General features: G+C 42.1%; 1 protein-coding gene across 10 annotated transcripts in view; it reads left to right on the forward strand.

The window, feature by feature from the left end:
* Positions 1 to 22,030, forward strand: part of HUWE1 (HECT, UBA and WWE domain containing E3 ubiquitin protein ligase 1) — a 95,107-nt gene that overhangs the window by 15,656 nt on the left and 57,421 nt on the right. For 7 of the 10 annotated variants that reach the window (XM_079959937.1, XM_079959940.1, XM_079959934.1 and 4 more), the window contains exons 3-21: positions 3,277 to 3,347; positions 4,735 to 4,833; positions 6,730 to 6,936; positions 7,469 to 7,621; positions 9,526 to 9,588; positions 11,096 to 11,173; positions 12,144 to 12,191; positions 12,280 to 12,348; positions 13,016 to 13,115; positions 14,810 to 14,952; positions 15,184 to 15,334; positions 15,416 to 15,543; positions 17,490 to 17,630; positions 17,811 to 17,922; positions 18,696 to 18,848; positions 18,942 to 19,043; positions 19,902 to 19,982; positions 20,199 to 20,305; positions 21,692 to 21,869. In XM_079959937.1, coding sequence (XP_079816063.1) covers positions 3,303 to 3,347; positions 4,735 to 4,833; positions 6,730 to 6,936; positions 7,469 to 7,621; positions 9,526 to 9,588; positions 11,096 to 11,173; positions 12,144 to 12,191; positions 12,280 to 12,348; positions 13,016 to 13,115; positions 14,810 to 14,952; positions 15,184 to 15,334; positions 15,416 to 15,543; positions 17,490 to 17,630; positions 17,811 to 17,922; positions 18,696 to 18,848; positions 18,942 to 19,043; positions 19,902 to 19,982; positions 20,199 to 20,305; positions 21,692 to 21,869 — 2,158 coding nt within the window. In that variant the 5' untranslated portion in view covers positions 3,277 to 3,302. Of the gene's footprint in view, positions 1 to 3,273; positions 3,348 to 4,734; positions 4,834 to 6,729; positions 6,937 to 7,468; positions 7,622 to 9,525; positions 9,589 to 11,095; positions 11,174 to 12,143; positions 12,192 to 12,279; positions 12,349 to 13,015; positions 13,116 to 14,809; positions 14,953 to 15,183; positions 15,335 to 15,415; positions 15,544 to 17,489; positions 17,631 to 17,810; positions 17,923 to 18,695; positions 18,849 to 18,941; positions 19,044 to 19,901; positions 19,983 to 20,198; positions 20,306 to 21,691; positions 21,870 to 22,030 lie in introns of all 10 variants that reach the window. The other 3 variants (XM_079959936.1, XM_079959942.1, XM_079959935.1) reach the window with 3 other exon arrangements.

Below are 22,030 nucleotides of genomic sequence, written 5' to 3' on the forward strand. Positions count from 1 at the left end.
GCCCCCTGTGTAGCTGTGGCCACACATTGAGCCCCTCCTATGAATCCTCCTATGGTCTGGCCTTTCCCTCTTCTGCAGTGGCAGGTCAGCTGGCATCCTACATCAGCTGGGGCAATAACTGAATTAGGACTGGTATAGTCAAGGAAGTAGGACAGTCTTTTTTGACCTTTTCATGTTGTGTGTAATTTTGCCAACTTGTTTGAGAGGTAGGCTAGTATGTGACTGCTGTCAGCTAAATGAAGATCCAGAAATCAGCCTATAATACTAAAAGACACACGCACAACAACAAAGTAGGCCTTCCAATATAAGGATATAGTACCTTGAGAAGGGGAACACATCAACCATGAAGTTGTTGCTCCAGAACCAGCAGATGTGAAGCTAAGTAAAAGCTGAAAAATTGGTCTGTTAGACTCCAATATAGTCATGTTTTTTTTTGGGGGGGGAATCCACACACTTGGGTGTCTAGGTTTCTGTAGTTTTGATGTAGGTCATAATTTTTTCTATTGTTACAGCATTTTTTATAAATATGCTAGGTATCTAACAAATATCGCAGTTACAGATAGGTAGCCGTGTTGGTCTGCCATAGTCATAGAACTAACTTAGTTGGTCTTTAAGGTGCTACTGGAAGGAATTTTTTTATTTTGTTTTAAATATCGCAGTGACAGGTTTCTGTCACCAGGACCTTCCAGTTTAAAAGCAAAAGCTTTTGACTGTATGACAACCCAACCAGAAGTAAAATGTGGCTAAGCCAGAAAGGACAGTGGTGCATAGCCACTTCCAACACCAATTTGCTACCCATAATGTGGAGAGACTGGGTTGCTTGAGAGTCACAGCTCTAGGTAACCTGACAGCGCTCAGTGTTTTAGTGGGGTCTGGCTGTTTCACAGAGAAGATTTCTATGTATGAGTTCTTTGGTGCCAGAGAAATTCCTCCCAGGCCAGGGGGAGAGTAGAGCTAAAAATTGTCTCCTGAATAATTGTCTTATAGTTCTAGAGAAAGTAAAGGAGAGGCATCTAATAAGCTGTGCTAGTGGAGAGTGCAGCACCCCCCTGTATTCTTTGGCCAGGCTAGAAGGAACATGCAACACACCTTTTAAGCCCAGGGGTCAGCAAACTTTTTCAGCAGGGGGGCTGGTCCACTTTCCCTCAGACCTTGTGGCGGGCCGGACTATATTTTTTTTTGGGGGGGAATGAACAAATTCCTATGCCCCACAAATAACCCAGAGATGCATTTTAAATAAAAGGACACATTCTACTCATGTAAAAATACACTGATTCCCGGACTGTCAGTGGGCTGGATTGAGAAGGCAATTGGGCTGGATCCGGCCCCTGGATCCTACCCATGTTTTAAGCTGTTCTGATTAGTCTGCTTTTGGTCTTGCTGCATCACTTCCTGGCATGTTCAGCTGAGACTGAAGCCCGTGCTAGTGAGTTCCTTAGTATTATCACCTGTTTCACCTGCCATTGTTTTTAGACCGTGGAACACAGTCTCTTATAAGCTTAGGGATTTTAGTTGTGTATCTTAACTGCTGACTTGGTTTTATGGGATAAGTGAGGAGCATACTTCCAGAAAACCATTTTTTTTTTTTTTGCGGTACTGAACTGATTCTCCACCAGAAGGTCTTAAAAAAAATTATTAAATTTTTAAATGAAATACAAAATAACATGTAACATCTGTTCTTTATGTTCATATTTTAAGTCTTTTGGTTACGTTCAGTGTAAGACAATATGGTCTCCAGAGGTAGGGGGAGAGGGTGGATGATAAACTTGCACACCATTTTTTCATTTTTCCAGCTTTGTATAAGTGTGAGGTTTTTTTGTCAGCATCATTTGGGTAGGTTCTCTTTCTGTATATTTGTCAGCAAGGTCTTTCTTAATTTGATCTGGCTTGCCAGTGAAATGAGAATGTATTCATATTTTTGTGGCACAGGTACTCTATATACTATTAAATACAGTTAGATATGTTTTTCAGCATTTTTTTCTCTTTTTGGCAGTTTAAGACATTAATGCTGACACCTAAAAGTAAATTCCAGTGGAATCAAATTGAACAGGCTCTGATCAGTCCCTACTTGAACTTGTGCAAGACCCTTGGGGTCCCTTCCAGTTCTACAATGCTATGGTTCTTTGTTCAACCCTGTGCCTTACTGTCCTTCTCTATTGGAATAGATTTTCCTCTGCAACAACCTTTCAGTTTCTTGGTAGCTTTACTCGCCCCCCCCCCCCCGTTTGTGCCTCTTATTGCTGTCCCACAACCGGTATGCAATATTTAGGGTAACTGGGGACAGTAACTTGGTCTAAGGATTAAATGTGTTAAGAGAATAGAAGCCTTTTCCTTTTGGGAAATACATACAACCTGTTTGTATGATTCCAGCATGAATCTGTAGTAGTAGCAAATTTGAGAGATGTACAACAAAGAGGTGCCTACAATGAAATCAGAATAAAGCAGGAAGTATTTTGGTAGCCTTGTGTGCTAATGAAGCGTTCATGTGAGCAGTGGAAGCTTAGTACAGTGGTGCCCCGCAAGACGAATGCCTCGCTAGACGAAAAACGCGCAAGACGAAAGGGTTTTTCGTTTCTTGAGTTGCTTTGCAAGACGAGTTTCCCTATGGGCTTGCTTCGCTAGACGAAAAACGCGCAAGACGAAAGGGTTTTTCGTTTCTTGAGTTGCTTCGCAAGACGAATTTCCCTGTGGGCTTGCTTCGCAAGACGAAAACATCTTGCGGGTTTGCTTCCTTTTTCTTAAAGCCGTTAATACCCGGGGAATCCGCGCTCCGCAAGACGAAAAAATCGCAAGACGAAGCAACTCACGGAATGAATTAATTCGTCTTGCGAGGCACCATTGTACAGTGGTACCTTGGGTTACATACACTTCAGGTTACAGATGCTTCAGGTTACAGACTCCGCCAACCCAGAAATAGTACCTTGGGTTAAGAACTTTGCTTCAGGATGAGAACAGAAATCGTCCTCTGGCGGCGCGGCAGCAGTGGGAGGCCCCATTAGCTAAAGTGGTGCTTCAGGTTAAGAACAGTTAAGAACGGACCTCCAGAACAAATTAAGTACTTAACCCTAGGTGCCACTGTATAGAGGTCTTTGGTATACATTCAACCTCAGAAATTGCTTTTGATTCCTTATGTTTATCTAAGACTGCCCCCATTCTATGTAGTTTGAGCTTTTTAGGCTACCTTTGTTCTTTTGCACTGTCACTTGTTTGTTAACTGATTAAAATATGTCCTGTTGACAGTCAACTCTGTCTTTTTTTTTTTTTTTAACCAAGCAGGACCAGGAAGCGGAAAACTAATAAAAATGAAAGTGGACCGAACTAAGCTGAAGAAAACACCTACAGAGGCTGTAAGTATCACCTCTTGTTAACTTGAGCTCATCATAGGAAAAGTGTGAGAATATACTGCAATGGGATCAAGGAGCTTACAGATTTGACTGTATCTACAGCAGTGCATTTCTGACATTCCAGTTTTGAATGTCTTGGGTTGTGTGATAGTTTATTGCTGGAATAGTCAATCCGTTGTAGGCTGCATTCCCTCAAGGGTAATCTTTTGGGAGGGGGTGCATGCTTTTAGTGGGTAGAGCCATACACAGTGATGTGCACAGACAGAAAAAAACCCTCTGTGTTCCATTAACTAAACTGAAATAAAGACTGCCCTGCCTGGTTCAATTTTTACATGGCCACCTCACATGAGAATTCTTAATCCTATGCAAATCTACTCATAAATAAGCATCACTACCTTGGGTGAGATTACTCTCAGGTAAGGATTCAAGAGTTTTTTCATACAACAGATCAATATAGCTACTGTTCTGGAAAGCAAAGACAGTAAAAGCAGTTCCTTTCTGCCTTTGTGTGATATGGACACACACACACTCCAGAAAACTACCATTTTGTTTTCAGACAGTTGGGGAGAAACTTGCTTTTTGTAAGCCATACAAAAAGTTGTTTTAAACAATTTGTTTTTATCAAATAAAACCACCCAATGGCTCTGAAACTACATAGAGGAAAAGAGGGAAGGGGAGTTTAAAGCCCGGAAAAATTAGGAAGTAAACAGGATTCTGGGATTTCAAGAGTGAGGTAGCTTCCGGAAGCATGAATGTATGTGCATAAAATGAGATTGGGTGCTGCAAGCCTCTTCAAAACGGCAAGTTCCCCATCTGTGTTTTACTGAGTGCATTTTCCTTAGCAGCAAATGTGAAGATAAATGGAAGAAACTGGAGATCACTGTGTGCTAGAAATAAACGGACTTTCTTCCACTTGGCAGGTTATGATTGCCAGTATCTCAGAAGCTATAGAAATTGGTTTCTAATTTAGATCATTACTCCTACAAAAATGGATTCCAAAAGAAATGGAATGAAGGCTGCGTTCTTTGATCAGTATCCTGTAGTAGATTGCAACTCAGCGTACCCCTTAATTGAGTTTAGTAACTCATTTAGTGCAGACAGTGAAGTGCTTTTTTCTGATATTACATATCTGACTGTTTAAGCGTCACACAATGGGAAAAGGTAGAAATTTGGGAGCATTTTGTTTTCTATAAATATAAACACAGAAACACCCAAGTTGTTGTTGGTAGGATCACATGTCTGTTTGTGCACATTAGGCTGAGGAGAGAAGTGAATGATTTTTAAAATTTAAAACAACACAACTCATTGCTTACCAGCATTTTCTTTTATGAAGAAGCATCCATCAATGTGTAGCAATTAGTGTTCCTTATGCAGTTTCTTCACCTTTCAGCCTGCAGATTGCAGAGCCTTGATTGACAAACTTAAGGTTTGCAATGATGAGCAGCTGCTGCTGGAACTTCAACAGATCAAAACATGGAACATTGGCAAGGTATGTGGTAGCAGCAGATCATGTAGTAAAAAAGCAACTTGAGAAAATGCAATGCCTCTTGTCGTTTAATTTATATTTATTTTGAGGCTTTATAATACAGCATTTTTTCCAACTTAGTGTGCCCTAGCACCACAATTCCCATCTTCTGACCATTGACCATGCTGCCTAGGGCTGATGGGAGTCCAACAAGTTTGGGGAAAGCTGTTGTGGAAGGTTGAGGATGGCATGGGCTTCAGACAACCATGACTGGTCCCAGAGGATTAAAACTTTATGATGCACTTCTGGTTCTGCAAACCAATTTATAGCTTTATCCGTTGTTGTTGTTATTTATTATTATTATTTTACAATATTACATTCAGTTACACATTTTATCATTCTTTACAATACATTCCAAATTGTGTTATATGTATATATCTATGTGAAGATGTATATTTTCCTTATTTCTACCATTGTGTCTTCCCTCCACCAGAGCTCGACTTCTTTTGCATATCAATAACTTTGTTATGGAACAATGTTTTATCATATATTCTTCTACACATTCCCATTCTTTCCTCAGTTTCTGATTTGATTGGAATCTAATAGCTGCTGTCATTTTGGCCAACTCTATAAACTCACAGAGCTTGTTTTGCCACTCTGTTATTGAGGGAACAATGTCCCCTTTCCAATTTTTCGCTATTTGGTGGCAGCTATAGCATATAAAAACACTTCTTTTCTTATCTCCAGGGATGTCTGTTGAGACTATACCTAATAGGAACGCTTCTGGCTTTTTCTCAAATGATGTTTTAAACATCTTTTTCAGTTTTTCATGGATGCTACTCCAGGATTTTTTTATTTTCCCGCATCTCCACCATAGATGGTACATAGTTCCTTCTGCCTTACTACATCTCCAACACATATTTAATTTTAATCTGTATATCTTGGCCAGTCTGATGGGGGTCATATACCACCTGTACATCATCTTTATCAGATTTTCTCTTATTGTGTAGCAAGCAGTAAATCTAATGTCTTGCTTCCACAATTTTTCCCATTGCTCCATCTGGATATTATAACCGAAATCCTTTATTTCCTCATCTTTTAATTCCCACTCTAACAGTAAATTATAGGTTTTAGATAATAATTTCCTTTTGTTTTGTAATAGTTCTTTATGTAGTTTAGATTCTTCTTTTCCAAAGCCATTTTTTTTGTCCAAATTAAATATGTCATGTAATTGATGGTATTGCCTCCAACCAGTACAATGTTGTTTAATTTCCTCAAAAGTTTTCAGTTTCAATTGGCCATGTTCTTCTTTTAGTAGTTGGTTGTATGTAGCCCAGTTTTTCTCCATGTTTTTCTTTTTTACTGAGACTGCCTCCAGAGATGACACCCACCACGGTGTTTTGGGTTCTAGTAAATTTTGATATTTCTCTTAATTCTTTTTTGTATGGCATTTTGTTGTATGTAATATCCTCTTATGAAGGCCTTACTTGTGTCCCATATCACTCATATCTGTTTCCTGAGCCATATTTATTTTGAAGAATTCCTTTAGCAGATCTTGAGCTTTGTTCAGTATCTTTTCATCATTTAAGATCTTTTCATTCATTCTCCATCTTATATTTATTTTCTTGTTACCCCTTAATTCTAACATAGAGTTGTAAAAGTTATAGCTTTATGCTATTCAGGCTTACTTGCTGTGCCAGTTGGACTTCCAAATAAGCACACATGGGGGTTGGATGTAAAGTTTTACTCTCCAGTGACTTAGTCAGCTTTTGAGTCCACTGTATTTGGCTGTGAATATGGGGATAGCTTGGTTTCCTCCCCCGCCCCCCGGGAGGTATAGCAGACCCTTTCCCAAGAAGTCCAGTTATCTCTCCTTGTCACTGTCATTCTTTCCTGAATGTGCTTTTTCCTCTCTTTAAGTGCGAACTTTACCACTGGGTGGACCTGCTAGACAGATTCGATGGGATCCTAGCAGATGCTGGGCAGACAGTGGAGAACATGTCATGGATGCTGGTTTGCGACAGGCCGGAGAGGGAACAGCTGAAATCCTTACTGCTGTCAGTGTTGAACTTCACTGCCCTGCTAATAGAATACAGTTTTTCTCGCCACCTGTACAGCTCTATCGAGGTAAAGAACTCTAAAGTAGCAGGGTTGGGATTTAGAAGGGCTGAAGGGCCTCTCATCTGAAGCATGTTTTAGAAGCAGACGATGGCTTTAATAGTGTGAAGCTGCTTTTCTGTTGGGACAAGAATGACAGCCCCACTATATTGTTGATTGTGGGAGGCAGATGGACTCAAATATTTAATACTTAAATACTTAGCAATTTTATACAATGCTTTAAAGCATTCAAGAGGTTTACATAGCATACATTTATTTTTTAAATTTTAAAGCCAGTAGGCAGGCTAGTATTATGCTCCCCATATTGTAGGTTGAGGATTGTAGCTGCCCTAAGGCTGCATATGGAGTCCATAGCAAAAGCAAGGTTTGAATTATGGACTTCTGGTTGATAACTTAGTTTGTTAGCCACAACACTACAGTGACTGAACATGGCAAGGAAGACCAGAGTATTTATTTGCTATAACAGGAAAATATTAATCTCTTTGGAAATTAAGATTGTGGTAGTTTCAGGAATGTTTCAAATACTTTGCTCTTTGTTTAGCACTTGACAACATTGTTGGCATCCTCGGATATGCAAGTGGTGCTTGCAGTGCTCAACCTCCTGTACGTGTTTAGCAAACGCTCCAATTACATCACACGCCTGGGCTCTGACAAGAGGATGCCTCTTCTGTCCCGGCTACAGCATTTGGCAGAGGTAAGGAGCTGTAAAGAGACCTGCAAGAAAGTTGAATTTCATTGGCTTAATGGCTTCTTTAGATAATGCAGCTTTAGAAGCCATATTGATGGATCAAAAATGTAATGTCTCTAGTAAAAAATTATTCTAATCCGTTTCTCTCACATGGGACACACTTGGAGCATTGACAGTCATAGTATAAATGGATTTGCTCAAAGCAATAGAAAATGGAAGACCTCTGACACATTTTCTACCTCTGCTTCCTAAATTTAAGGCTATAGGCATCACATCTTAAATCTGGTTTGTCCTTTTGGGCTGTTTGCATCAGCCCATCTTACTTAGTGTTTTATTATGTACTGAGGTTTCCAGACAGGTATGTAGTTATTTGTAGTATTCCCGTTGTCAGAGTATTAAGACTTAAAAGCCTGAATTGTCGAGAAATTGTGTGAATTGTGTGAAATTTTATTTGCTTTGGGGTCTTCTTCATATAGCCAATTTTTTATTTGTTGTGGGAACAATTCCTTTTGAAAGGTTGTGTATTGTTAAACAGACTTCTGAGCCTAATGATGAAGCTAGTAATCCTGAAGATCATTGTGCTGCAGTTTAGCCTGCTCTTGTGGCCTTCCGTCACATTGCAGGTGTGGTGTAATCTGAGACAGAGAGCAGGCGTCAGATTCCTTGAGCACTGCCTTTTTATCTGCTATGTGATAAAAGCAGCATGCAGGCAGGGTATATAAAAGAAGTTCAGTCTGTGACTAGCTTTAGAGGTGGTATATTTTTGGCCGATCAGACCTCTAAGCATGCTGAGAAGTACAGTCCTGTAACTGATTGTGTGATGGACTGTTTCACGTGATGTGTTTTCCCACCAATTCTTCTGCACAGTACAATGTAAAAATGTATGGTACAAAAGGTCTGAAGGCAGATGAAGAAAAATTGAGAGGTTAAAAAAAGTGGATGGGGGGGACAGACACACAGATAAAACAGCACTTTGAGGGAATTGTGTACTTTCAGGGGGAAAACAGGAGTGGCTTTGTAAAACTTTGCTTTGAAAACAATATTTAAATACTATGTCTGTTCTCTGTCTGCTCTATTTTATGTTCTTGATTTATTTTCTGTATTTTATTGGTGGTATTTCTGTTTTGTTTATAATTGGAAACTATAATAAAGTAAAATATAAGCCACTGCATAGGTGGCTCCACTCATCTTTCTCTGGATCCAACCTACTAAGTTTTAATCTGTTTGTGGCTTGATTACACATCCAGATTACAAAACAAAGGTGACCCAATTCCTTCTCTCATTTTCAAAGCAGTTGAAATTTACGCTCTGGTGTCACTTGTAATTGCAGTTATCACAGGAAGCAATGATGTACATGACACTGCAATGTGCAGCTGGTTGTTTTCTTAAAAGGTCCAGTTTAGGTGTGCCTGTGGCAAAGACCGAGTACTATCATCGCAGGTACAAACTATGATTCAGTGAGTCATTTCAAGCAGCTCTGAAGGCAGCTGAGCACTGGCGCTCTTTATCATAGCCTGTGACAGTTACTTAGCTCTCAAACTTCTGTTTTACCAGTCAACATTGTTGCATTGGGTCATGTTGGATGGTATCTTGGCAGTTTCTCAGTGGTATGTTGGCTTTCATTTTGGGTAGCCTTCATTACCACAAAGCAGAACTTGTCAATTGCTTTTGGAAACAATCATGAGGACTATTTACATTAAGTAGGATTTTGGAGTCATAGGGGGAAGGGGGGCACTTAGTGAGATTTTAAATGCAGCTGTGAATAGAACATGCATGCCAGAACTTCACATAGCCAATTTTCTATTGATCAAGTCCAACTGAAGTGTACAGTTGAGTTTTCCTTCTGGATTGTTTTTTGTAGGGTTTTGGGGTTCATTCATCCTTTATGTTCTCCTCCTTCTGTCCTGCAGAGTTGGGGTGGCAAGGAGAATGGCTTTGGTCTGGCAGAATGTTGTAGAGATTTGCACATGCTGGTAAGTATTCCATTTTGAATTTTATCTTTTCTGCTACTTTGCGGTTGGTAGCTTGACTCATGGTGTGTAGAACTAATTCCCAGTTGCTTTTCTGATTTACGTGAATACATTGATAGTCCTTTCCCAAGTGTGTCTTTTATAGTGCCTCTCACACTGTTCGTATTTAATAGCAAATTGGCAAATAGTTGGTACTCTGCTCTTGCAGGAAGAAAATTTGGTCTTCCTAACAGGCAAGAGTCCATTAAAACACAGTAGGATTCTGCAATATATTTGATATAAAAGCCACATTGCATTGCCTGGCATAGGCTTTGGAAAAGTTTGACTTCAAACAGTGTTTTAGGGTTAGGGATTCTGACACCAAGATTTGGACACTGAAACTCTCATTTTTTGCTGGTATATATAATCTTCCTTCTTGAGGGTAAGCAATGTGTGATTTGAAAGAATACTGGGTATTTGGGGGCGGGAGTTCTTGGGTGCCCTTTCCTTGCTCACGGCATAATTCTTTCCCCTGTCCATGGTGGTCCCCTGAACCGGGAGAGATGCCAGCTTGTGGTGGTTCTGATAGTTACTAGCCTCATCAGAACTGCCCTGTTGCTTTAAAACTTTCCAGTGCCTGCTTTGCTGATTTTTGCTATGTTTTGAAATGGCTACACTCTGGAGTGAAGCAGCATCATTGTGGGCTGGATCATACATAGGGTATTTTCAAGATGTATTGTTTTTGAGAATGATCAGAGTAACAGTCATTTACAACATACACATTCTGGGTGTTGATCCTGGTGGAGATCACTTTTTGCCCCAGTTGGGTTAGCATGATCAACACAGATGGTACAGCTGCTATCATACCAAAACAGTGGCAGTTACTGTAAACTTCTGGAAATAGGAAGCAAATCATTTTTAAGGTGCTTCCTGGTTTGCCGCTACCGTCACTGCTGACAGCGATGTCAGGAAGTGCACCAATTGTAGGGCTCATATGAGTTGTGAGGCCCATAAGGTCTGATGGCATGTTCTGAAATACTGCCCTTGACCTGGGGCCAGCGGAATTCTCCCCCTCGGCTGCTTCAACTTTTACATTAAGCTTGCATGAGCTGAGTGATGCAAGGCTAAGTAGTCTTATATGCATTGCTATTCATACCCTGTGGGGCTGCTGGAGGCACAGGTCTAGGCCATTGTTCCATGTCTGTGCATCTTCTTGGATATTGCTGTTGTGTTCCTAGATATCAGCAGGGCTCCCTCTGCATCACCATGTCTTCATACCTAATCCTAACTTCTTACATCTTAACTCTCTTCCTCCTCCCACGTGCACAAAAAGATGTAAGGAGAGTTGGGGTGGTGGTTATACTCACACTTCTGCAAGTGGGTCTCTTAGCACCAGGGTGCATTGTCCTTTGTTACGCTAACGCCCCTCCCTTAACCTCCCCCTAGTCCAGGGTGAGAGTGGTTTGATTTTTTTTGGAGGGAGTGTTTGCCATCTGGTTTGTTCTGATTCCATACTGTGATCTGTACACAGAAATACCCTCCCAGTGCAACTACACTACACTTTGAATTCTATGCAGAGCCAGGGGCCGAGGTCAAAGTGGACAAAAGGGTGAGTCTCCTACAGACTTGTTCTTGTAGGGTTCTGAGGGAAGTGGGTGGGAGCAAGATTTGGCAAATAAGCCCACATTGGATTGAAAAAGGCTATAGCACGTTGCTCCCTATTCAGTTTCTAAGAGAAGTGGGGTTCTCTACTCCCAGTGAGTGAATACTAAGATGGAGGAAGTTACTTTAGGTATGAGAAGATGCTGGCAGCCAGTCTTCCTATTCTCAGATGCTTTCAGTAGCTTGATAAACTCATTTTGGAGGTTGTCATGGTCCACTCAGTGTCCTACCTCTGCTGTAGCTGCTGTGCCCTGCAATCAAACATGCTGCTTTTAACTCTTGGAGGTGGTGGTGATGGTGGTAGGGATTCAGTGGTGTTGAAGGCCCACTTTGTTGCCCTCATATCTCAGGGAGAGTTTGTTTTCCTATGTCTTGAGAAACACTCTATGAAAGGTCTCTTGTCAGGTGCAAACAGTTCAAACTTTGTCCTCCCCAAATTCCACACTAGGCCCTGTGAGGACCCTTACATAGTAGCTCCAGTTCCCTGAGTATTTGGGTGTAAAGTAGATGGCACACCTTGACAGTGTTCCCAAATTAAATGGGAACACTTCAGTGCCAGATACATACACCCTTGACACTTCCAAGGTAACACCTCTGTCCACCTGTGAAGAGACTTCTCCATTTTGCTTCTCTAAATGCTTGTTTTTTCTAGGTATGGATTTATGGGGCAGATGTGGATTTATGGGGCAGCAGCTCTTTCTCAAATAGGGGTTGCCAGCACAGTAATCCATATTGGGATATGATTAAAATACCCCACGAAAGCCAGGTCTGATTGTTGGCCAAAGGCACAACTCATTTTTGAGCTGTAGCTCTTGGTGGCTGCCCTTAAGCAGTTCTGTGGCACAGTTGTGACTTTGCCATGGCTTCCGAATGAGAGATCGGAAATGAACTCCGAAACCTTTTTGTTTCCTTTTCAGACTACCAGCAACACACTACATTATATTCACATAGAACAACTTGACAAGGTAAGTTAACTCCCCCTGCTTAATTGAATGATATTTTAAATTTTGCGTTTGTATTGGCTTCTAAGCCTCTCTTATTTGCCCAATGCAGATTTCAGAAAGTCCCTCTGAAATTATGGAATCCCTCACCAAAATGTACAGCATCCCAAAGGATAAACAGGTACATTGTCCGGAAAGACCAATGTGGTGCTCTGGGTGCATTACAGAATGAGGCTTCTGGTTTAGTTTCAAGGAAAACAAATTTGCTGTGCTTCGGAGATTTTCAGTAGCTAAATTGAGTTAATGAATCTCCTTGGTACTTGAAATGGATTTTTTTCTGGGCTTGGTGGGGCGCTTAATGAGTTGAGAGCTCTAGTTTTCAATACTGCTAACTTTGGCGTGGTTTCCATATTGTGTCCTCAAAATGGGGAGAGTGTGATGAGATAGAGAAATGGAAACCCATTGAGAGTGACATGGTTACAAAAGGTAGTAGCAGATACTGCCCTGGATTGCATCAGGTGCATTAGGGCCACCTTTATACAGATGGCTAAATGAGATAATAGAATAAATTGTATCATCTGGGAATTGCATTTTGAATGTGCGCTCTGTAGACAAAACAAGGGCATTGGGGAGACTGGTTCATGCCCTGCCCTTGTTCTAGTTTTCTGCTTGCAATATTTACTTATATACACATATGACTGAAGTAATAAAATTCGTTGCATCTCATTCTGCTGCATATGTAGATCCTGCCAGGTGACTGGTGTCAGTTATAACCCTGTGAGGGATGCATTGTCATGGTGGGTGCTTGGGCCTTTATTGCAACACTGCTAACTGTTTTCTTCTTGTAGATGCTGTTGTTTACACACATTCGCCTGGCCCATGGCTTTTCCAACCATAAAAAGCGGTTGCAAGCTGTTCAGGCCAGACTGCATGCCATTTCTATATTAGGTGAGCATGGTGGCAGATGGATTCTTATCTGTGGCGCTGCCAAAGTAAAGGGGAAGAATATGAGTTTATACAAGTGGACATTGGGATGGCTTTAAAGTGATACTTTTTATTTTGTTGCACCTGATTGTGTTTTCATGTACTGCCATGAAATAAATTAACAGGCGTTTGATCAACCAGTGGGGCAGGACAGGAGGCATCTTCTCCCTGCCACTCTGTCACGTGTCCATGTCCCCATCCTGGCACTATTTCTGTTCTTGGCCCTCTCCTTCCATGCCCAGCTGCCGCCAGTGCTTGCACTGGCTCCCCTCAGGCAGGCAGGCTTGGGACAGGCTAGGCAGTGGCCCCAAGCAATTTCCAGGGTGAGTCTGTCTCTGTCTGTGTCTCTCTCTCCTCCTCATGTGCCCTCCCCGTTAAAGTGGAGAGCTCTCCACTTTATGTAAGTTTACATGCATGTGCAGGGTCCTGGAACGTAACCCCTGTGTAAGGGCGGGGGAACGCCTGTACTATGCATTTCTGGGGACTCTTGAGTCACATACCTTACTTAGGTATTCAGGCTGCTTTTTAACTGATAGATGTAGTGGCTCACAACAAATGAAGTGAGCAAGTCTGTGTATCAAGGAAATCCTACAGTGTAGCTACCATTGCTGAAAAAAGACTTGGCCCTGGACATGTCAGCCTGTGCTCTCTATATATCAGTATTTAGACCCGGATGAGTTATTGCTATCAAGTCTTGACTTATTTCCCAGAGACTAACTGGTAACCAGCTGAGATCTTTTGGTACCAAGGAGGTGATTCCAATAGTCCAGGCATAGGCAAACTCGGCCCTCCAGATGTTTTGGGACTACAACTCCCATCATCCCTGACCACTGGTCCTGCTAGCTTATATATAAAAGCAGCAGTATCTTAAGATACAATCTTAATCTGTGATCTCTCCCCACCCCCCGAATCTAGATAAGATCTATTCCCAGTCCCCAAGATTAACAGGAGAGCAAACACCACAATATTGTCAATGAGATAAGTTTAAGTTGGCTGTAAGCTTCTTTCCTACTTAACTACTGCTGCAGCTACCAATTCAGGAATTTCACTGCCCCATATGTATCCGCAAAAAGGGCAAGCATTAATTGTTGCCCATATATTGATGATACACCATTCAAATTCTGTGATGACATCTCCCAACAGTTTCATAAACATATTAAAAACATAAGAGAGAAGCCCAAGCCAAGATGGTTTTTAAGTAGTCTGAGAAAAATAAAGAACTTTACACTAAATTGCCATCTTTGAAAGCTGTAGTCTCTTCCCACCCACCACCCACCCCTAATTTTTTAACAGGCTAGGGAACAAATGTTATTGTGCTTATTTGTGATGTTGTTTCATAGAGGCCTGGTTGACTTAAATGCTTGTTCCTTCATGGCCAGTTGGTGGGTTGTGGTTCATAGCAATGAGAATTTTAGGTTGTGGACTAACAGATGCAAGGACCAGAGGGAAGCCAAACAAAGCCATATAGAACCATGTTTGCTTTCTTCCTCTGATCTGGAGCACCTGGACATAGCTTGTACAATAGAAGCTTGTGCTTCTGGATCAGAGACCATAATTGTATTAACCAGTTATGTGTCACTTAAAATAATGAATAGGTTTGCCCCCCCCCCATGTCTGTCACCTGCTGCAAATTCTTAACAAAGCCTCTCTTTCCACAGTGTATTCAAATGCCTTGCAGGAATCCGCCAACAGCATTCTATACAATGGGTTGATAGAGGAGCTAGTGGATGTACTGCAGATAACAGACAAACAGTTAATGGTACGTCATCTATCAACCTGCTTCTCCTGCCCAGACTTGTTGGTAAGGAAAGCTAGCTCAATGCTACTCACCTTAGTTCCTTCCCAAGGTATTGGCATTGGGTTGGACTGTAAAGATTCTAGAGTTTTTTTTCTGCCATTTTCCCTGGAGTTTGTCACTAGCCTATTCAGCTTCCTTTGATACTGACTGAATGTGTGGATATTTATAAATTATAGTATAGCACACGATCCTCCTCGGAGCTAAATCCCTAATCTCCCCATTTCTCATTGACAGGACATCAAAGCCGCCTCACTGAGGACGTTAACTTCCATTGTGCACTTGGAGAGGACTCCAAAACTCAGTAGTATTATTGATTGCACTGGAACTGCCTCCTACCACGGATTTTTGCCAGTCCTAGTCCGGAACTGTATACAGGCCATGATCGGCAAGTATTTCTAGATCTCACATGTACTTTGGTTGTATTCTGCTTGTTGTATTCTAATGGTGCTTCCTTCCCTCTTCCCAGATCCCTCCATGGAGCCATATCCACATCAGTTTGCCACAGCACTCTTCTCCTTCTTGTATCACCTGGCAAGCTATGATGCAGGAGGTGAAGCTCTAGTCTCCTGTGGCATGATGGAGGCCTTATTGAAGGTAATGTATGCTCAGGAGAATGAGTAAGGCAGCCAGTTCCAAAAAATTAGAGAACTGTTTGCTGGACTCCGGTCAGACAAAAATTGGACATGCAGTTCTTTTAACTGTTGTCCAGAAAACTGGAGCACTGTTGTGTGTACAGATACCCTTCTCTGTCCCTCGCTTCCACATCTTGCTGCTGCTGTTCCCGTTAGACTACAGATGTTTGCCAATTTGTTTCTATTGAATTAAAACTGGTAAATCTTGAATGCCAGCCATGGGGAAGCCCAGTTTCTGAGGCCGAGAAACTATCTTAAGAGTAGAAAAGATTGGCTCATAAGTATTGGCGCCTAAAGCATGCATGCATATGTGTATCTGGTTTGTCTCAACTGAAATGCCTGTTCTGTCAAGCCAAGCTCTGATTTAATAGCATTCGAGATTAGGCATAGTAGCTGCCCTTTGAGAAATCAAACTGCTTGGTGGTATTCCAGAGCATTTAACCGTAGCCTAACTTTGCTGTTGTGACTTTAGTTGTTGTGTTCTGGTCCTCAGACCTCAAGAAGGGCCTTATAGAACTCGAAAAGGGCGGTCAAAGTGATCAGTGGGCACTGGAGACACACACACACACCCCTTTGAGGAAAAGTTACAGCGTTGGGGTCTTTGAGGGGGCAAGGGGGAACATTATTGATTGAAAGATATAAAATTAAGTATGGTGTAGAGCAGGGATGTCCAACAGGTCAATCCCAGAGTGATAGCAGTAGATCACGTGCTCATTTTCCTCCGTGTGTGTTTGGGGGGGGGGGAATAGCATCCCTGCGTGTGCTGTCCTGACCTGGCGAGAGTCAGTTGTTGCTCAGATGCCTCCGCCGCCCTGCTACATGGGTGTTTTGGAAGCTCCAGCCAGCGGGCTGCAACAGGTTAACTCTGACAGGATCGCGGATCCCTGGCTGTGCCTGTCTACTTATGCAATCGGGCGGCTGTAGACTGTTCCTGGTGCTCAGCCTCTGGGGAGAGCGGTGTAGTGCTTAATGTTTTCAAAGCGATTTATGGTGTGCCCCCCCCAAAAAGCAGCAGAAGTACTGCACCCCCCCCCCAAAAGCTAAACAAATTTGGACTGGCCCCCTTAAAAAAGCTAAGCAAATTTGATTCCCCCCCCCCCCCCCTGGGCAGATCACTGCCAGTTTTTTATTCTGAGAGTAGATTGCAGTCTCTTGGGAGTTGGACGCCCCTGGTGTAGAGAAAGTGGATAAGTCAGTAATCCAGGGTCACTGAACGAATCTGAATAATGGGAGACTGAGGATAGGCAAAACAGGTACTTCTTACAGTGCATAGTTAAACTGTAGAATTCACCCTCAGAAGATGCATTGATCGCAACCATGATCACAGCCCACTTGAATAATTTTAAAAGGGGATTGAACCCGTTCGTAGTTGAAAAGGCTGTTAATGGTTACTTAGGGTTACCGTATTTCAAGAAGTGAAAATCTGGACACAAAAGTTGTTGAGCTTCCCTCCCCCCCCCAGCCCCCCCCCAAACACTTCTGATATGGGCTGCCATACACCTGGGTTTTCATGGACATTTTAACCAACTTTTGACAATTGCGCCTGGACTCTCTTTTCAACGTATGAATCCCGGCTTTGTCTGGGAAATTCCAGACGTATGGCATCCCTGTGGTTACTAGCAAAGATGGCCATATGTTAACCTCCAGTATGGAGTCAGCGTGCCTCTGAATACCAGTTGCTAGGGAATTTGAGAGGGGAAGATATTATATTGTGCCTAGGTCCTGCTTGAATGCTGGACTAGATGAACCATTTATCTGATGCAACAAACTTCTTAGGTGTTTTCTTTTGAAATTCCGGATTCTCCCCAGTTTCAGTTGAAAATGGTGTGTTGTTGTACCCATGGGTTTATCATTTTTGTGGCTCCTGCATTCACACATTCTTACCTGCTTTTACATTTTTCTTCCCAGGTGATCAAGTTCTTAGGAGATGAACAGGACCAGATCACTTTTGTGACCAGAGCAGTCCGTGTGGTGGACTTAATCACAAACCTAGACATGGCAGCTTTCCAGTCTCACAGCGGCCTCTCTATCTTCATCTATAGACTAGAGGTAGCTGTGCTTTATTCTTGTGTCAACTGCTATTCATTGCATACTCTTCATGTAGGCCTGACTTCACAGCCATTGTTCATTTTTATTGCAGAGTTCACAATCATTGATACCAGTGATTCAGTTAACTCTACTCAAGTTGTTTTAAAGCTCTTTTTACATATAGCTTCCTTTGTGTTTTAGCATGAGGCAGACCTGTGTCGGAGGGAATGTCCCTTTGTAATAAAGCCAAAGATCCAGAGACCTGCTGCTACCACTACACAGGAGGGTGAAGAGATGGAGACAGACATAGAAGGTATCTCATAAGAGCTATTGGTCACTTTTACAGAGATGTTTATAGCTTACTGAACCAATAAACGTAGAGAGGAAAATCTACAGAAACGGTATCTGTGGATAGTATTGGATTTTATTTTAATTGCAACTTGATGTATTTCTGTTAGCTTTTATTACGTTTTAAAGAGATTTAATAATCCTATGTTTTATAGAGCTATAGCTAAAATGTTACATGTTAGATACAGTTGGGATGCTTCTGCTGCCTTTCAAGAACTGGATTTTGAAATAAAATGAATTAAGTAGAATTGTGAGATGAAAGGTAAACTTCATGCATTCTCCATAGATGGCAGATTTGACATGCTTAGCCAGTTTTGTTCGGGTGTGTGGTTTGGCAGAGTTGGTTCAGCACTTTTTGAGTGTTGGGGGATCCTCTGGGATTTTTACTTTAGAAAATGGGTGAGGTAGGGTGAGGCAAGATAGAATTATACATGGTGTAGAGAGAATAGATAGGGAGAAGTAAAATTAGTCTGTTGTTCTAGGGCAGGTTAGGTTGTTGAGTTTTGGAAAACAATGATAAAGAAGTCATGCCTACTGTCATCTTGTGTCGGCAAAGAGAAGATACAGCTTCTAAATGAAAGATAGGGTATTCCCACAGCTATAGCTTTGCAGACATAGGGTGGAACTTGTGAAGGGCCTCTGCTAATTTGTCTTACGCTGAGTATATCTCTCCCTCCTCCGCGCCCACGCACAATTGAGTCCAATTATTTCCTGTAAAATATCTTTCCATTTCTCTAGTTTCTGACGTAGCCATGGAAAGCAGCCCTGGGCCTTCCACCTCTGGAGAACATCGACAAGAAGTTGTGGTTGAAACAAGGGCCCCAAGTGCCATCACTCCTAGCAGTAGCGGTAGCAGCAGCAGCACAAACATGGTAGTCTCACCCCGAAGTGGTATGTATTGACTTGTATAAAAGAGCTTTTGTTGTACCACTGGAGTGTTTTCCATTGATTGATTTCATTTTCTGGATTCCTTCTTTATTCCAGGAGTTCAGTGTATCCCTCAGCGAGCAGCACTTCTCAAGTCCATGTTGAACTTCTTGAAAAAGGCCATCCAGGACCCAGCTTTTTCAGATGGCATACGGCATGGTGAGAGACTGCCTTAGCATTTGGGCTAAGCCAGCAGTTCTTGAACCAGCTTTCCCATGACCATCTTGTCATAATGACAAGATGCTTGTCTCTTTGTGGTGTATAGTAGCCTGTAAATGCTGGTGGCTACATAACTAAAGGCAAGAGTCTCCTGGGATGCTTCCATCCTCCTCCAATTTGGTTCTACATGGGCAACAGATCTCTATGAATTCATTAGCTTTATTTTCTTTTTTTGTATTTTTTTTGGGTTAAATTTTACATCTCAGATGGTGAATGTTATGTTTGAACGGAAATCTGAGAATTCATTAGCTTTCTTTGGTGACTTTTGTATTTCCCTCCTACACAGATGTAAAATTGTGAAATGTCACACTAGAGCTCTTTTTGGAAGTTGCTCTTGTTCTGGGGAATGAACTTCCCAGCAATAGTCACCAGTGTCTAATCTTGTGCAAAGCAAACCACAAAATGTGGAACTGGGGGTGGAATGTGACTTCCTTAGAATCCCAGTTTCATTGTTTAAACCCAGAGAAATTTGCTAGCCCATTATTGTAAAGATATGATTGGAACCGTGCAGAGAATAGTTACTGACATCCTTGGAAGCCAAATGAGTTGCTGAATAATATTTCTAGTGGTTTGGGGGTAGGGATTTAATTGCCCTATGAAGCTCCTTGTCCTTTACCATTACTAGTAAAACCAGAACAAATTGTACAGAGTGACAGAATATTTTGTACATTTTTGCATATTATAAAGGTGATAAAGTAAAACTTATTGGTGCAGCATTTTTAGTGGAAACTTTACTGAAAGTGCTTTATGTAATTACCGCATTATCCGTGCCTTATTCATTATGTCTCCTCCTTGCAGTGATGGATGGCTCTCTGCCTACCTCTCTGAAGCACATCATCAGCAATGCAGAATACTATGGGCCATCACTCTTCTTGCTTGGTAAGTGTGTCTTTCATTCATAATAAATAATACGTTTCTTAGCTGGTTTCCCTGGACCACATCCCTCTTGATTTGTTTCCCAAGAGTGACAGCATACTCTGGCAATGGGCCATTGTAATGGGAGGTGTCATCTCTCAGCCTAGCTGCAAAGTTGTCCTGCCTAAGAAGACCTGTACTGGTCAGTGACACACCTCATTCTCTCTTCTCTCCTGACAGCCACTGAGGTGGTAACGGTCTTTGTATTCCAAGAGCCTTCGCTGCTATCCTCACTACAGGACAATGGCCTAACAGATGTCATGCTGCATGCTCTCCTTATAAAAGATGTGAGTTTTATTATTTTTGCTACCTGTGTTCCTATAAAAGCCTCACGTTGTTGTTTTTTTAAATCTGGGAGCTGAAAGTGTCTTAGTAATTTTTACACTTCCCATTTTGCATTCCAAAGGGTGGCGCTGTGGGTAAAACCTCAGTGCCTAGGGCTTGCCGATCGTATGGTCGGCGGTTCGAATCCCCGCGGCGGGGTGAGCTCCCGTCTTTCGGTCCCAGCTCCTGCCCACCTAGCAGTTCGAAAGCACCCCTAAGTGCAAGTAGATAAATAGGTACCGCTTTATAGCGGGAAGGTAAACGGCGTTTCCTTGTGCTGCGCTGGTGCTGGCTCGCCAGAGCAGCTTCGTCACGCTGGCCACGTGACCCGGAAGTGTCTCCGGACAGCGCTGGCCCCCGGCCTCTTAAGTGAGATGAGCGCACAACACTAGAGTCGGACACGACTGGCCCGAAAGGGCAGGGGTACCTTTACCTTTATTTTGCATTCCAGCAGTTGCTAATTTCTGGCACTGCAATCTAATTCATTTTGTAAATGAATATACTTGATAAAAGCATTTCATATAGTTCATGTTACGTGTACTGTGCTGGCCCATTTAGGGGTTCATGGCAGAGTTGGAATTGCACTTGTGCTACTTTTTCGACATATCTCCTCAGCTACTCTTTTATTCTGCTCAAATGGAGGATTAATGTGGAAATACGTGGATTTACTTCCATTTTGTCTTTCCACTTTATTTCCACTCCTGCTAAGTAAGTTCACTCTACCATTTCTTTCCAATTTCCACCTTTGAATCTCTGCTTTCCTGTTTATATTGTTTTCTCTCAGCGTAGTCCCTTGAAGCTACATTTTTTCTCTCAAGTCATTCAACTCAGTTAAGAGAGTTCTCTGGCTCCTATACATAAGAATGGGTTCCCCATTCCACATAAAAATTCCTCTTTTCCCACATTGCTTTTATGCCATATCTCACTGCATTTTGTAACGTTAGGCCAAAGGTGAGCAGAAGTTTGATCAGGATCTGGTGGCAGATTTGTGTGATAGGAAGCAGATTGGAAAAAGGTTCTGACTCCCAGTTCATTAAGAATAACAACAACAAATTCTTTTTTCCATGTAAATCAGGTACTGGGGGGAAATTCCTAGGCTCAGAATGTGCTTGGAGGCAAACTTCTTTTCAGAATTTCAAGATCTTCCATGGAGTAGCCAGGTGCAAAGGACATGTAGCTAGAATTAAAAAAGCAAAGAAGATCTGACAAGCCTGAAGTCTAACCATTCTTGTGTTAGGTTGTTAGGCCTCATTTGCATCAAATAAACGTTTATAAAGAAATGTTACTTTTATAGCTCAAGTGCAACTTTGTGACCCTTTTGGCATTGCGGTGCACATCTCTCCTGACAGGTCCCAGCCACACGGGAAGTTCTGGGCTCCCTTCCTAATGTCTTCAGTGCCCTGTGCCTGAATGCCCGGGGCCTCCAATCCTTCGTTCAGTGTCAGCCTTTTGAACGCCTATTCAAAGTGTTGCTCTCACCAGACTACCTCCCAGCAATGAGGAGGCGTCGCAGTTCAGACCCACTTGGTGAGTATCTTCTGGAGTCCATGTGTGTTGGGCATTTCTCCCTACTTGTTACCATCCTGTGGTCCAGACATTAGATAGCCATATATATTAAGGGCTGTCACATGGAAGAGGGAAAAGTTTGTTTTATCCTGCTCCCTGGAGACAACTGGAGGGGTTCCCCC

This window comes from Podarcis cretensis (genome assembly GCF_951804945.1).
Source record: "Podarcis cretensis genome assembly, chromosome: 17".
NCBI lineage: Eukaryota > Metazoa > Chordata > Lepidosauria > Squamata > Lacertidae > Podarcis > Podarcis cretensis.